The sequence below is a fragment of the Melospiza melodia genome, chromosome 5 (assembly GCF_035770615.1).
Source record: "Melospiza melodia melodia isolate bMelMel2 chromosome 5, bMelMel2.pri, whole genome shotgun sequence".
NCBI lineage: Eukaryota > Metazoa > Chordata > Aves > Passeriformes > Passerellidae > Melospiza > Melospiza melodia.
The window spans coordinates 27799428-27814325 of record NC_086198.1 but is presented as its reverse complement, the minus strand read 5'-3'; the positions used below and the strand labels follow the sequence as shown (position 1 = coordinate 27814325).

Here is a 14898-nt window from a genome sequence, read left to right as displayed (position 1 = left end):
TTGATAGATTGTTCAGAAAAACTGTTAAGATTCTCCAATACTTTTCAGGGACTGCAAGCATATGTAAAAACATGGAAACTCACAACAAATAACCTACCTGTTCTTCTTTACTGAAAGAGAAAGCCACCAATTTTGCAATCTGTTTTTTTTCAAGAAGGCTTTAAAAAACTCAGTGTCTCAGACATTGCACAGGGTAACAAAATGTCATCCTTTCCTAAAGATGACCATGGCCCTCTAAGAAATCATTGATCAGTGGCATATGAAATACATAGCTGACTTTTCTTTTTTTTTTTTATCAGAGCTGACAAACCAATCATTTCTGAAACTGAAATTTATGCAAAGTCACTACAAATTTTCATTCACTGCCAGTAACTAAAAACACTCTGAGGACACCAAACCCAGCTAAAAACACAACAGGACACCAATTAAACTAATTTAATGACCCTTGCAACACACTAGATATATCTGCTAATGAGTATTTAATTGCTAGACTAGGTCTTTAAGTTGTGCCATATGCAGTGATTATTTCTGTTAGCTGGTTAGAGTAAGGGCTGGAACTGGAAAGGACATGAAGTGGGTCCAGAGGCATAGCTGATGAGCAGACTGAGAGGATCAGGGAAGAAAGGCTGGAACCAGCAGAAACAAACAGGAATTGTCACAGGCCTAAGGCCATTTGTGTTTGGCAGGAACAAGCTTTGGAGCAAAGATTCATTTCACATAAAAATGTGGAGTTGAAGGGATTACTGCACTTTGCCAGTAGGAAGGCATATGAAGCGCCTTCTTTGTGGGAAACTATCTGCTTCTAAACAAATTCTTATGTACAGGCTTGGATCTGAAAAACAAAGAACAACTTTTACAACCAGTGTTTTCTGCTTCCCATCTGCACAGTGCCAATGCAGATTGCAGCCCAAATGAGACACGTTCCATTTCCAGAATTCACCAAAACTTTAAAAGATTATTTTAAATTCTTCTTTTAATATTTTTCTCCTCCTCTGGAGAAGAAAAAGAATTGTGCATGTGCTTCTTCTCACTTCATCCTTGTCACTGTCTTATTTTGCTTCAACAACCCCAGTGATTAAATGCCTAGGAACATAGCAGCTTTACATTTTGGATTATTTGGCTCCAGTGAATAAGCACTTGCCAGCTATCAAGTTCTACCAACTTAGGCACCTTTCCTCAGCTGACTGCAATGGTGACCAGAGCAGTAACATCTTGTCCCTTTTTTAGAGCAATTCATACCCATAAGAGAACGTATTAGGGACTTTGTTTTGCTAAATATGCATTTATGTGCTCTCCTCCTCTCTTGTGCGTGCACACAAATGCTGGCGGGTGAGCTATGTAACTTTTAAACTCTCTGAACCACTGAACTATGTTCATCAGCAATAGTTATGAAAATCCAAGCCACACACATCAATCATATTATTTTTTTATTAATATCTGTTTCAGTGACATTTCAAATATTTTTTCTCCCTGAGCAATCTTATCTCACATGTCATCTGGTAGTAATTGTGATGAACAGCAGATGAAAAGAGGCAATATGGAAAAAGAAATCCAATTTTTACCCCTCCAAGGTAAAAACTGTGGAACAAATCCTTATGCAATTTTCCTTATGCAGTGCCATATTCTCTGTGCTAATTTCACAGAACAAATGGTCATAATTCACTTTGTGTCATTACAAATGTATGATCTGTAAAGGAGATGAGGGACTTTATAAGTAAAACATAAGCCACACACACAAGGAGAGAGAAGAAAATACCCCAAGGGGGAAGAAAATGGATTCCCTGGAGGGGGCAATTTTACACAGAGGTGGAGCTGTACTGGAAATACCAAGGATATTTCAAATAGTAGCAAGCATGAGTGATTGCCTAATTGCACAGCTAGTTCCTTAGAGCAAATTTCACAATATGTACAGATACATTCAGAGGGAGTGAGGTATTTATTGATTTTTGTTTCTAAACTGACACACAATTTTGAGGCGTTGTGTTTTTCCTCACACAAGAGGCCTCAGCAGTTTTCAGCTGCAGCAGCTGCACCTCACCTTTCCAATACTGATCACCAAGAAATGATGGTGTTCCAGTGTTTGTCAGAGGGGGCCTGAGGTGTTGGATGTTTCAAATCAGACACAGGATTTTCTCAGTCGGTGAGATGGAAAATTTTTCAATGCTTGTTCCATTCTCATACACAATTCCTCAGCAACATCTTATTCCAATCATAAGATCAAGATCAAAATTAGTAAGTGGAGGTTCTTTCCACTATGTTTTTTGTAACTGACTTCAGAATTGGAACACCCAGCTCCTAACTCACATGACAGCAACCATTTCTCAGGTATGTTTTATATGTTTCAAAATATGAAATTTTCTGCATTTTCTTTTGAGTGAAGCTATTCCCATTGTTTCTAATTTGCTTTATTTGCTCTGGTTGTGCTTGCTCTGTGGTGTTCTCTGCCAGGGGGGTGCAGACAGGAAGGCAAGAGGGGACAAAGAAGGACAGGGGCTCCACAGAACCATGGGTAGCAGCTGAACTCTGGGCAAAGAGCAGATCTGTGCCTCTGAACTCCATCTCCCAACACCAGCATGGTGAAGTGTGCAACCATCCTAAAACACAGATGGCATTTTAAAGGAGTACTAACCATGGTATATGATCTTACTTTTGGTTTTGTCTTTAATTCTATGGTACATATTTTATTGAATCGGCTATGAAGGCATAAAGAGAAGAAGAATTATTCAACAGAAATTTGTCACACAAAAATAAAGCCTATTTTCACATATATTTCAACATGTCTCACATGTTCTGAAGTGTTTGTCTGACTAACATGCACTTACACATGGAAAAAAAGTGAGTATGGAAAGTGGCAAACTCCTCAAACACCAGCTCTCTTTGTGTTAGTTCCAACTCTGATGACAGCAGCCAGTCTTTCTCCCTGCCAGAGCCAGTGACCCAGCACTGCTACGGAAGTGTGACCTGTATTCCATTGTGTTCCATGCCCCAGGAACAAAAATGTCAGCTCTGCTCCAACTGCAAAAATCTCTATTGCTATCCATGTAAATTAATAGAGAGAACCTGGGTGGATTTTGCATGATGGGACTTTTGGCTAATAATAACATGTAATTAATTACAGATTAAACACAGTGGATCTAGACGTTCACAAGAAAAAGTGAGCATGGATGCCTAATGTACATGTTTTTTTCTTTCTCTTCAGCACTATTCATACTGTGGCCACTTTCCAAGAGCTCAGCTTACCAAACAGGCTGCATCAAACCCAGAGCTCATGCTGCTGTTCAGCACAATGAAAAGTTACCCCAAACCAAGGTCATTATACAGGTACTCTACTTACAGGTACTACTTTGAAATGAACTTCACCTCAAAGAGTTTACAAATGGAACAAAAGGCTGGGGTAAAAAGCAGATAGCCAAAGGAAACGATGCAGAGATCAGAGCAGAGTTTATGCCCGATTTCTGAACCACTGCTACACCTGAATTGAACCTCTCCAAACTCAAATGTGAAAAAGTAAACAGGAAAAGCACCCTGTGCAAGGCATGGGGACGTACAAGGTCAGTGTTCTATAAATTCTGAGCTTCAGAAGCAGAACTGCAGGACCAGCGATTTATAGGCGGCTCCTGCTGCTGTTTCTAATTGCTAGAGTAGAAATTACGCGCATCCTTCACAGCAGTAGCATGTAAAATCTCTTCTCCTTTTCATCTGCTAAAGCTCAGCCAGCATACCTGTTCATGGGGCTCATTAGTTTGTGCTACAGATGTTGCTAGATAACCTTGAAAAAGAATTAGTGCGGCTGAGCCCTGGTCTCATTTGTCTGGAGTAGTCAGAATTTGTGCACTTCCTCCAAGCTGTACCTCTCAGTGGGGTGTTCAGTACATCATCTTCCCACAGTTCAGGATGGCTTGTTTTCTTAAGCATTTCCTCTACAATTATTTGGTTTACAGGCACAGAAAAAATAACCTTTTGTTTCTGCCACTTGCCTACCCTTTGGTAGAGACAGACATTATCAGTAATATTTATCATACTGTCCAAGTAAGGAAATGTACCCAGTAGATGCTTCTTCACCATCTTTAAATAAGCTTCATGGTATTTGAACAGTGAGTGAGCATGCCATAAACATTCATCAACTAACACAGTCACTTCCCATAGTGGTCTGGCTCCATAAAGTCATTTACTCATCAATTATGCTAACTCACCTTCAAAAGAGAAACGAATAACCTCATAGGAAGACAAGTCACTTTTCCAGAATGTTATAAATTCTTACATTTTCTTTTAAACTGAGGGTCAGGACTGAGGAAACTGTTGGAGATGAAAGAACATTACAAGTGCCTGCCTTCTGTGCATCTGATGCACAAACCTTCAAGCTTAATGAATCTGCTCACTTCACAGAAACAGAGAATGGAGGCACCTAAATGATTTCCCGCAATCAGGTTTGAATTATGGCATGTTTTTGCATTAAAAGATCAAGCTACAGTTTCCTTCCTGTTACTTGGATTGCTATCAGGCACAGGTCTCACATAATAAATGCAATCTGCCTCTTCCTCCTAACTCCCATTGGGCCCACAACTGCAGCAAAGCAAGCCAGTGCCACTGTAGGGGTGTGATGTCACTTATGGATGTCACTTAGGGCACATGCTGAGGACAACTACTGTTTAACAGTCTCTTCAACTGCAATTTCATGACCATCATACTAATTCTGGTCAGAGTTAAGAAGTCCATGTGGCACTCATAGTGCACTGGTGCTGTTTCTCTGATTGCACACTCTGTATATGTGATCACTGCTGCCAATGCTTACAGGAAGACAGTACAAAAATCACAGGGGACTACAATTACTTACAGGAGAGTAAAGTCATACCCAGCTGTGTGAACAGGACCAGGTTTCCCTTGGCCCAGAAACTCTCATTAACTCTGTAAAATTGCATAAATACTGAAACACAAATCAGACCTGGACCCTCAAGACCACATTTGTTTTTATGGTCAGAGTGACTTTCACTGTAAGACCAAACACCCAAAATTAAAAAGAAATGCATGAAAGTATCTTCCCTTCCAGTCAGTTTTATGGGTAACAGAACACACTGAGGCTGGTGATAACAGAAATTCTTCCTTTGTGGAACTGACTAAATGCCAGCATCACCACTGCATTTCAAATGATATTAAGATCAAGGCAATCCAGATATTTTTGATTAAGCCAAAACATTAGCAATACTTCTCCTTACCAACTTTTCACAAAAGGAAACTCTCCAGAAACGCTTTGAAATCAGAGATCAAAGTCAGAACAAAAAAGAAGACATTTCAGAGCAGTAATGGGAAACACACAGGGAAACCTACAAAAACATGTCATCCTGTCTGCTGCTGCCATGTGTTTCACAGCACTGTGGGTCAGCCAGCCCAGCACACCGTGCCCTGCCTGGGCTGCAGGGCGTGGGGAGCAGCTGCAGGGCTTTACCTGTCAAAAGAAGGCTTTTCTCCACAGTCAAAGGCATCCTGCAGCTCCTTGACGAGATTGGCCTGCCCAGGCAGTCGGAAGAGGCCCTCCTCCCTCAGCCCCCGCTGGCGGATGAAGTCCACGCACTGCTCCACCAGCATGGGAGCCAGGCGGTTCCCATAGCGCTTCTCGTACCGCACCGTGTCTTCCAGCTTCTGCCCGAAAATGCCTGCACCAGAAAGAGAGCTCGGACTCAGCTGAGCAGCACAAACACATCGGAGGAGCCCACCCTTCTCCTGCAACCCACGCAATCTGCAGGTCATTTAAATGCCTGCACAATTAACCTACTCCTTTCTTAAGAACAGAATGTTCAGTTTCACCATTGACACTCTTCTGGAAATACAGTGCTGACATGTTTTCCAAAAACATTTGAGCACTTATTTAAACATTTGAACATTTATTTAAAATAAAACACTAAATTATTTGTGAGATCACTGGCACAGGAAACAGAAATAACACAAACAGGATTTTCTGTCATAAAATCTCTGATTCAAAAGTGATTAATATCTCCACCTTTTTTAGGTTAATGCCTAATTATTAAGTACTCCTCTATCAGTTCCAAAAACATAACATGGAGGGAAAAATATTTATAACTCAGAATTTTGTGGCTACTAAATGAAATTACTATTTTGTTCTCCAAATAGACAATGATAAATCCATTACGTATTGCCAACTGCATTATCACCATCTGCTTTAGCAGTAATAAATTCTGTGTATGAAAAGAACTTCCTGACGTGAAAGGTGAAACATGTCAGATGAACTGCGGGAAACCTGAATTCGTCCTTAAGCTCAGAAGAAAATGGAGGTTTTTTGACAGAATTAATTTCAACCCTGATCTGAGGATATCGGTGCTACCACTGGAACGACAGCTACTCTTTACAGCTTATTTTGCCTCTCCTTTCAAAGTGCAGAGCAGCACAATAATGCTCAGGGATGTCATCTGTGCTGGAAGCTCTCTCTTGAGACCACCACTTGCTGAACAGTACTAGGGCTGAAGCAAGGCAATTCAATTTCTATATATAGCAAGACAATGAATAGTTCTAAGGCAGTCACAATCAGAAATTAAAGACCAAATGACTACTTCGCTTTTGCAATGACGTACACTGTAAAGTATATAAAAAAAAAGAGGCAGCAAATTGTGCCATCCACTGAGCACACTGTTCCTGCTGGTTTAAAAACCTAAAATATTCAACAAGAAAAACATCATTGTTTTGGTTTGCTTTCTCTAAAAAAAGCTCAAAATGGAGATAGATAGCTATTGCTTTTGACTTAAAAACTTAATTCACCCGTAATTTCAATTCAGATTGAAGCATTCATCCAGGTAACCTTTCATGTGTACATTTTTCCTTCAACAGAAAAGTAACTTACACCTCAGTTGTAGGTAGGACAGCTGCCTTGCAAATGCACAGGGATGTAGGGCAGGTCTCAAGTTTCCTGTATGGAAGGTCTGAGGTTTGTAGTTAAAAGCAATTATTTTTACTGTAGCAGAGGAAGTAACTGAAGAGAGTAAATGATGTCCTGCTAAGACATCCAGAGAGTCTCTGAGATGCAGAGCAGTGTATTTTGTGATTGCCATGGTACCCACACTTGGGGATGCCAAAACCAGCAGTAGGTAAGGGGAATGAACATCACACAGTCATTCCTTATTACTCCTTTCGTACATGCTGTACAAAACCCAGAGCCCAACAATTAGCAGCTAAAGAAGGAATTTTTGCAATTTCAGAGTTAAGCTTAGAAGAATACTGACAGAAGTAGTATCCACAAAATTTGGGGCCTTGAGGTTGGCAAAGGAGCTAAGTATGCTAAGTATGTTTTCTTAATTATTGCATACCTTCCTAACCTCCTAAAAACTGACTACAGGGATGGAATATTAATTGAATTTGTGTTTCCTGTATCTTCCAAGAGTTGCAGCTGGTTGACACCGAAAATCAAGTCCTTCCACTTGCTACACTCTCCTTCTCACAAAGTAGCGGAATTATGGAGGAAGGTCCACTGAAAGTCAGTTAAGGAATCTGTGTGATTATGAGACTCTGGGGATTTCAAAGCTGTTAATATACGAGAAGGCTGCACTTCAGTGCCCCCCAGTCTGTCCCTTCTCCCAGCTGAACGAGCCCCATTTTCTCTGCCTCTCCTCAAAGGGCAAGTGTTCTAGCTCCTCAACCCCTTGGTGATCCTTTGCTCAAGTCACGTTAGCATTATCTCCACCTCCTGGGTTTGGTGGGTTTTTGCTTGTTAAATGATACAATATTTGGATATGGTCTAAAAAATGTTAAGCAGAAGACATTAATCACCCTCCTCCTTCTGCTAGCTCTGCTTCTGCTGATAGTGCCCAGACTGCTGTCAAATCTTCCTTGCTGCCAGGTCCACTGCTGGCTCACATCCAGCTTTCTGTCCCCCAGGACACCCAGGTCCCTTCCCCAGAGCTGTTTCCCTGGGGTTATTTATTCTTAGGAACAAGACTCGGCCATCCTACCCCAGTTTGCCCTATGAACATACAGCCTAAGCCTCCTTGCAAGAATGCATGAGATTTCCTGGTTTTAAACACTAGACTCTTTGCCTCTTTTCAAACAAAATATGATAGGATATTCAAATTATACCAGACTGCACACATAACTACACTTCATGCCCACTGACAGTACAATTAGCAGGAATAAGCTTTCTGCTACTGGTTATACCTTCTTCTGACCATGCTAACTTTCTTTAATCAGTAATGTGCATATTGCAGCTTCCATTTGTAGGAGAGAGTAAGTTCTTAGACCAGAGTGCTTTGGAACTGCTATTAGTAATGACACTGCAGTCAAAATACATCACTTTCTATTAATACATTTTTTGATGCTGCCTTTTTTATTTTTTGCTCATTTTAAAATTGGTTTTCAAAGAACATCTAATAGATAATGAATAAAATCAGAATAAGGGTATTTTGCAGTGGGAGCAAAAACCCTTACCATATTATTATAAATTGCTGATGCACCACAACAGAAAATGTACTGAAAACAGGTGGGAACCAGAAAGCACTAAGATGTCTGTAATTGGAATTAAACACTATTTTTCAATTTGTTTGGCACTGGAATTAATCTCAGGCAGGCTTGGGTTGGTGTCTAAGTGCAGCCTGAACTAGATTCTTCAAAGGAAGCATTTCCTCCACCTAACAAACATGGAACACTGCACCAGGCAGAACTTGGCCATGAAATGAATCAGTCGTGATAAGCCTGCACAAATATTGACCTGAAGTTACAGACTTGCTGATGCCTTATGGCAAAGGCACTCTGTTGCCAGGGGCAGAAGGGACAGGAACATGACAACTCTGCTTCCACATCATGCTGCCATGGCTTCTACCTGGCTCATCATCCTTCTGCTGTCTCCTGGGTAAGGCATACCTTCTCCCCTCTCTAATGCTTTCATCCCCTCTCATGCCACAGCTAACTGCTACAGAGATGCTGCAGATGAACAGTCTACAAGCATTAAGAGGTTGACTATTTAGAAGCAGAGGTATTCCTGTGAAAACTGCAGTTCCATAATGTTTGGCAGAGAAAATGAGGTTGTAATGGGTAACTACTTGTACCTCCTTTATAAAGAAGGAAGGAAAAGACAGTCCAAGTTGTGGAGACTAGATTATAACCAAAATCACTGAGATAATCTCAAATGCTGTTTCTTAGGAGTAAATTTCCACTACAGCAACTAAACAAGAACATCTTTTTTGGAGAAGGAAGTAGAAGAGAGCCCTCATAACTCATGTTCTAATCCAAACTCAAGTGGCTCCTAAATCTCAATGTCTCCAAAATCCAGAAATGCACAGATACACAAGAGCTGACCTGTGGCTTGGTTTATCCTTGGGATAGGGTACCACAGGAGAAACAAATCAACAAGAAACCGTGAGGTTCAGAATAGCACTAGTTTGGCTTCCCCGCAGCTGGTGGAAGGCAGGGAAATGCACAGGATCCAGTTCTGACCAGTCATTAGATTTAATCAGCAGCACTGCTTTTTCAGAGAGCCCTTGCAGGTCTGTAAAGCTATATCCAATTAAGCCAAGATCACGCATAACATCAAAGGGGAAAATCACATGTTGGTAAAGAGCATGCTGAGCAGTTACTCATTAACTAGAACATTCCCGTGGCACAAGTTTTGTAAACACTTTGAGAAACTGGGCTTCCATGCTTAACAGATACCCAAAAACCTCATGAAAAACACCACAGCTCTGTATGCAAATTCTGCACGTGTCTTCTCAGGAGCTGTGGAAGCACTGTGGTTATTTTGCATGGTACATAGTCACAGTTAGAGGATGGCTTTAAAATCTAAGAATGCTATTAGTCAATGATTTCCTCAGCTAACTGAACACAGGCAGGCATCACATCTAAAGTCCATGGACTTCTGATTCAGGAGGAATAAAGGAGAAAAATCTAGGTGGCCATTCTGCCCATAAGGAATGGCTTGAAATAAGGAATATCTCAAAAAAGGCCACCTGCCACTCTAGATCTACCACAGCACACACATTCAGTGAACCAGAAGGTTTCAGACAGCAAAAGGCACTGAGGGCTGATGTTTTCATAGGTGACCCACACCTGTACATGTGCAGCAGAGGACCAAGGGAGCCTGGTGCTTCCAAACCAAGTTCTGGTTTCATGGGCTGTACTGATCAGAAAGGGTCAGTTAAGGTTAAAGGAACTGATCCCAGCTTAGAATCTGGATGTGAATTTTTGAACAGCTCTTAATTCTTCATCAGTAATTCATTGACAGAAAATAACAGATCAGATGAATGGCTTTCAACAGTGGGGCTGGGAACAAAGGTCCTGCAATAACACAAAGAAGTGGCTGTCATGACCACATAACACCTAGTAAAGAGCTTTTAATCATTATTTTCCGTAACCTTTCTGCTTAGATGTTCCCCAGCAATAAGTGCTGTTTTGAGTGGATCAAAGACAGGGAGTATTTTCTTCTTCTCTACAGAATTTTGTAATGTACAGGAGAGGAAAAGCCCCACCAAAACCAGTGGTAGCAGAATTTTGTTCCTGCCTGCGTAAGGTAAGATAAACTCCCACCCTGGAGTTTAGAACATATGCTCACCCCAATAACCTGCTTGCAAAAACAACTCTGATACAAGAGCAGAATTAGATCCAGGAAAGGAAAGGAGACAATCTTGAAAACATCACCAGGAACTTGTCACAGTTGATCACATCACAGCCTGCACTATTTTTCTGGCCACAGCCAATGCCACCTCCTTCTCCACAACTCTGTCTACTCAAATTCACCACATTATTGAATGTTCTCAACATTACGCGCTTTCTCCATTGACCCTGCATGTTCTCTATGGAAGTTCTGTGGTGGTACTTTAAACAGAGAGCATCTGCTTCAAGCTGGAGTTTAAAGATGTTTGGCTCTGTCTCTGTTCAGATGCTGCCCTCTGAGCTTTGACTTCTCCTATGACGTGACTCCCAAATCCCAAAAGTATGGCATGTAATTTTTTGGTGCCGACCACAATGGAACTTTGATCTGGATTTCCAGAAAGGGTTCTGTACCTGATATCATATATCAGGGTTCTTCACCTGATATAACTGGTGAAGATGATGTCATGATTCTCTTTTATAAGTCTTGCCATCACTAGCCACTGGTTTTCCCCGCTAATTTTATTTTCTGCATCATGTTGCACAGTTTAGATCTAATTGATCTGCTTTATGCAATTATGGATTAGGTTTACAGAAGGCTAATTTTGCCTTTTTTTTATACTTAGGTATACAATCTGCAAATGAAGTTGCCATAATCCAGTAAACGAATTAATAAAACAAGTGCAGTTAGCCTAATGTGCCAGTGCCCCCACAGTAAGGGCTTGACTGAATCCAGTTAATGTCTGTTAATCTTTCTGTTGACTTCAGTGGGATATTGATCAAGTTAAATACATGCCCCAGCACTCCACAGCTCTGATTCTAGGGGCCTTGACAGAAAATGTATATAAGAAAGCAACCAAAACAAATTTTACATAGAGGAGAGCAAATCAGCAGCATCACCTCCATCCCTCTGTCCTCTGCTCCAGGTGCTGCTGCTTCACTTGGGAGTTCTAGACATGGAAAGTTTCTGTATCAGAACATATGGGGGAAGAATCAACAGCTGAAGCTCTTCTTGGAGCAGCTAAGGCTGTACCCAGGCACAAAGGCAGCTGTCTGCAAAATTATCAGTTAATCCTTTATTCAACTTCCAAACACTTCTCAAATTGTTAAGGGCATAAACGGGGCACAGGCAGCTCTAATTCACACCGACACCTTGAAACGCAATACACACGCACATCCTCCTGGCCAGCCTCCAGCAGGACTGAACTCCAGCCCCCAAGGGCCCTGGGGAGGGGGGTACAGGGGGCAAGCAGCTCCCAGTGCTCCCTCAGCTGCATGTGAGAGCTGATCTCTGCAGCAGTTCTGCAGTGAGCCCCTCGCTGCCTGCGATCCTGCCTTCCAAGACATCGCCCCTGCCTGCCTGCTCGCCAGCCCTCGAAAGCAATGATGTCACTGCACTGCTGCTGAGGCTGGGAGCAAAGAGCTGCCTGCTCCTGCAGAAGGGCAAACGGCAGCACGGGGCAACAGCCGAGGAAGGAGCAGCAGAAGAAGGTGACAGAATTTGTATAATCTGTACATGTTATTTGTAAAATTTGTAAAATAATTTCTCACACTTCAGAAGAACATGACAATTTAGCCCTTTCACTTTGATTTCTCAGTCCAGCAGAGCTTTTAAAACAGTATTAATATCCATTCTCTTTTCCCCCCCACACAAAGTTTTTGTCCTTGTCATGGAAACAGTTTCTCCCCACCCATCCCAAGTGCCCTAACACCTTACTATCCCTCGTTGTATCTCTGTCTCAGACATGTGTTTCCATTGCAGTGCTTTCAGCTGACATTATGACATCCAGTCTCCTCTTTGCCCTTTTACCTCGAGTATTTTCATGCTCTGCTTCAACAGAGGTATGTGCAATGCAAAACAAAACTGGCTATAAACCTCTCTATGCAGCAGGTGAAAAGGCAAGGGCAGGCTGCAGGGCAGCACTATGAAGTGGCAATGCAGCCCTTGCACCAGGACAGTGCATTGTAGAGCTACACTTCATTCCATCAGAAACCTCTGAAATCAAGGACTGAAGCTTCTGCACAGATAAACATTGAACACCTTGCTTTGCTCCGTCTCCTCCCTCCCTCCTCCCACATAGACAAAATGCAAATATAAACTCTCTTTCCGATGTTCTGCCAAACAGGCAACTCAGAGCATCACACGTCTAATTCCCTCAGTGTTCTCACTCAATTCTGCTCAGAGGCACTGCAATGATCTTGTCTCATTCCACCTCATTCCCGCATTCATGGCTATTATGTAGAGGAGACAGTGTCCGCTGGCCAGCTACAAACAAATGAACAAAGGAGTAAATAAATCATTCGTGGAATGTTGGCATCTGCATTGTTTAATGCCTTTTGTTTGGGTGCTCTCATCTGCCCCTGCACACAGAGCAGAACCCCTTGCCTTCTGAGAAGCCAGGCTTCCCCAGCGCAGCAGAGCACAGCACAGCACAGAGCACACCTACCTTTGCGGAAACTAAAGCAGCGCTTAATTCTCCTGTAAGTAGTTTTGGGAATGAAGGGAGCTGCTGCTAAGGCACCTGGGCTGCGGACTCCAGCATTCCTGTCTTCAGGCATCATAGAGGCCAGAGCCCCCACGTCCCTCCAAAGCTCTCCTTCAGCAGCAGCATCCAGACAAAACACCACGATTAATCATCGCTACTGACTGCTGAGGAGTTTTTGTAATAGTGTATTTTCCTCTGGAGCTAGGAGATTTGTGGTCTTCTAGATCTTGGGTAGGGCTTGAAACGATCTTGATGTTCTCTTCCCTGCTTCAGTTTTGCTTTGGGGAACAATTTCTTTCCATCTATTTCCTTTAGTTTCTTTTATTTCCTGCAGTGAGACAACTGCCTATTATGCAATGTCACAACAAAAGAGTTTCAGCAAAAAGATGTATCTTCCATTCAAACAGAAATGCCTGCACAGATGGACGGGAGAAAGACCTCTTCCTCCCAGCTGGAACAGGAGGCTGAGTGGCAGAGACTCTAATTCCACAGCAGAAGCTCAGCACTGTGCAGTGTGCAAGGGGAAAGAGAAGAACAATACCAAAAAGGCCACAGAAGAATCCTTCGGGATACAACACTCCTCGCTGGCACCCTTTATTTCCGCACCCGAGAAGCAAAAATAACAGTCAAAGCTCTTTGTCCATACCAGATTCCTCCCCAAAGTCCTTTCACACGGCCAGCTCCTCGTGTGATGCTCTCACGGGCTCCTCGCTTGTTTTACTGCCTTCCAACTACCAGGAGCTCTCCAGGGAGAGGCGCGTCAGATGCGGCAGCGGCGCATCCTTGCCGGCAGGATCCCGGGAGCGGCTGAGGAATCCGCGCCTGCAGCGGGGATGCTCTGGCGGCAGGGCAGGCAGCAGGGCTGGCAGCAGGGTTTGCAGCAGGGCTGGCGGCAGGGTTTGCAGCAGGGCAATGCTGCCGCCGCCTGCGTGCAGCAGGTGCGGGGCGGACGCGGCGCGGCAGCCGCAGCGCAGGTTTGAGGCTCCTCGGGTGACTTTGAGTTGACTTCAGGCTGTGCCTGTCATGTGCGGCGGCTGGGAGAGCGAGCGGGCTGCGCCCGGCTCCTGCAGGAGGTGCCAGACCTTACACCACTACCCACCCCTGCTAAAATGCTCCTGCTCCTTCTTCTCGCCTCCTCCCTCCCCGCTTACTTGCAGGCTCTGTAAAAAATTTCCTTTTTAATCTAATCAGGAGGGGAATTTCATGTGCAAACAGGCATTACATGCCCTGCCTCATTTGCATTTCTTTTCCCTTTCAGATTTTTCTTTCCACAGTCACCTTATTCTTCTGGTGCAAAAAACAACCTGTTTCTGATGAGCTTAGCAGATTCCCACCTGCCCCCCTCCCACCTTCTCCCTCCAGCACAGGTTAACAAATAACAATTTAATGATAAGGTTAATTATTTACAGAGCTCCTCGCTCTGGTACCAGGAGTCTTCTCCTGCTGCCAGACAAACTTTAAATATTAGTAGCTCAGCAAGGCTTGTACACATCCGCTGCACACACACACACACACAGAGCTTACTTACAATGCTTAAAAGAACCAGAAAATTCACGTTACTCAAAGTGGCACTTGACTTGTGTGACACCAGGCTATTGTGGTTTACCATCAAGCACTGAAATTCAGGAAGCTGATACAAAACAAGTGTTTTGATTAATTAGCTGTCTGAAATAATGTTGTGTTGCAAGTAATTACTTGTTAGTGGCTAGTCATCATCATGCGATGGCAACTTTCCTGTATCTTTTTTAATATGTAAAACCATTTTTAACTTCAGCAGCTACAGATCAGAAAGGCAGGCTCTTAAGACATCTTAAGGCAGAAGTGCCTGTCT

The 14898-nt window shown here is 42.9% G+C and overlaps 1 protein-coding gene across 3 annotated transcripts in view; it reads right to left on the bottom strand.

The window, feature by feature from the left end:
• Positions 1 to 14898, bottom strand: part of ARHGAP24 (Rho GTPase activating protein 24) — a 183107-nt gene that overhangs the window by 12941 nt on the left and 155268 nt on the right. For 2 of the 3 annotated variants that reach the window (XM_063156692.1, XM_063156694.1), the window contains one exon: positions 5444 to 5651. In XM_063156692.1, the coding sequence (XP_063012762.1) occupies positions 5444 to 5651 (208 nt within the window). Of the gene's footprint in view, positions 1 to 5443; positions 5652 to 13028; positions 13923 to 14898 lie in introns of those variants that run through there. The other variant, XM_063156693.1, reaches the window with a different exon arrangement.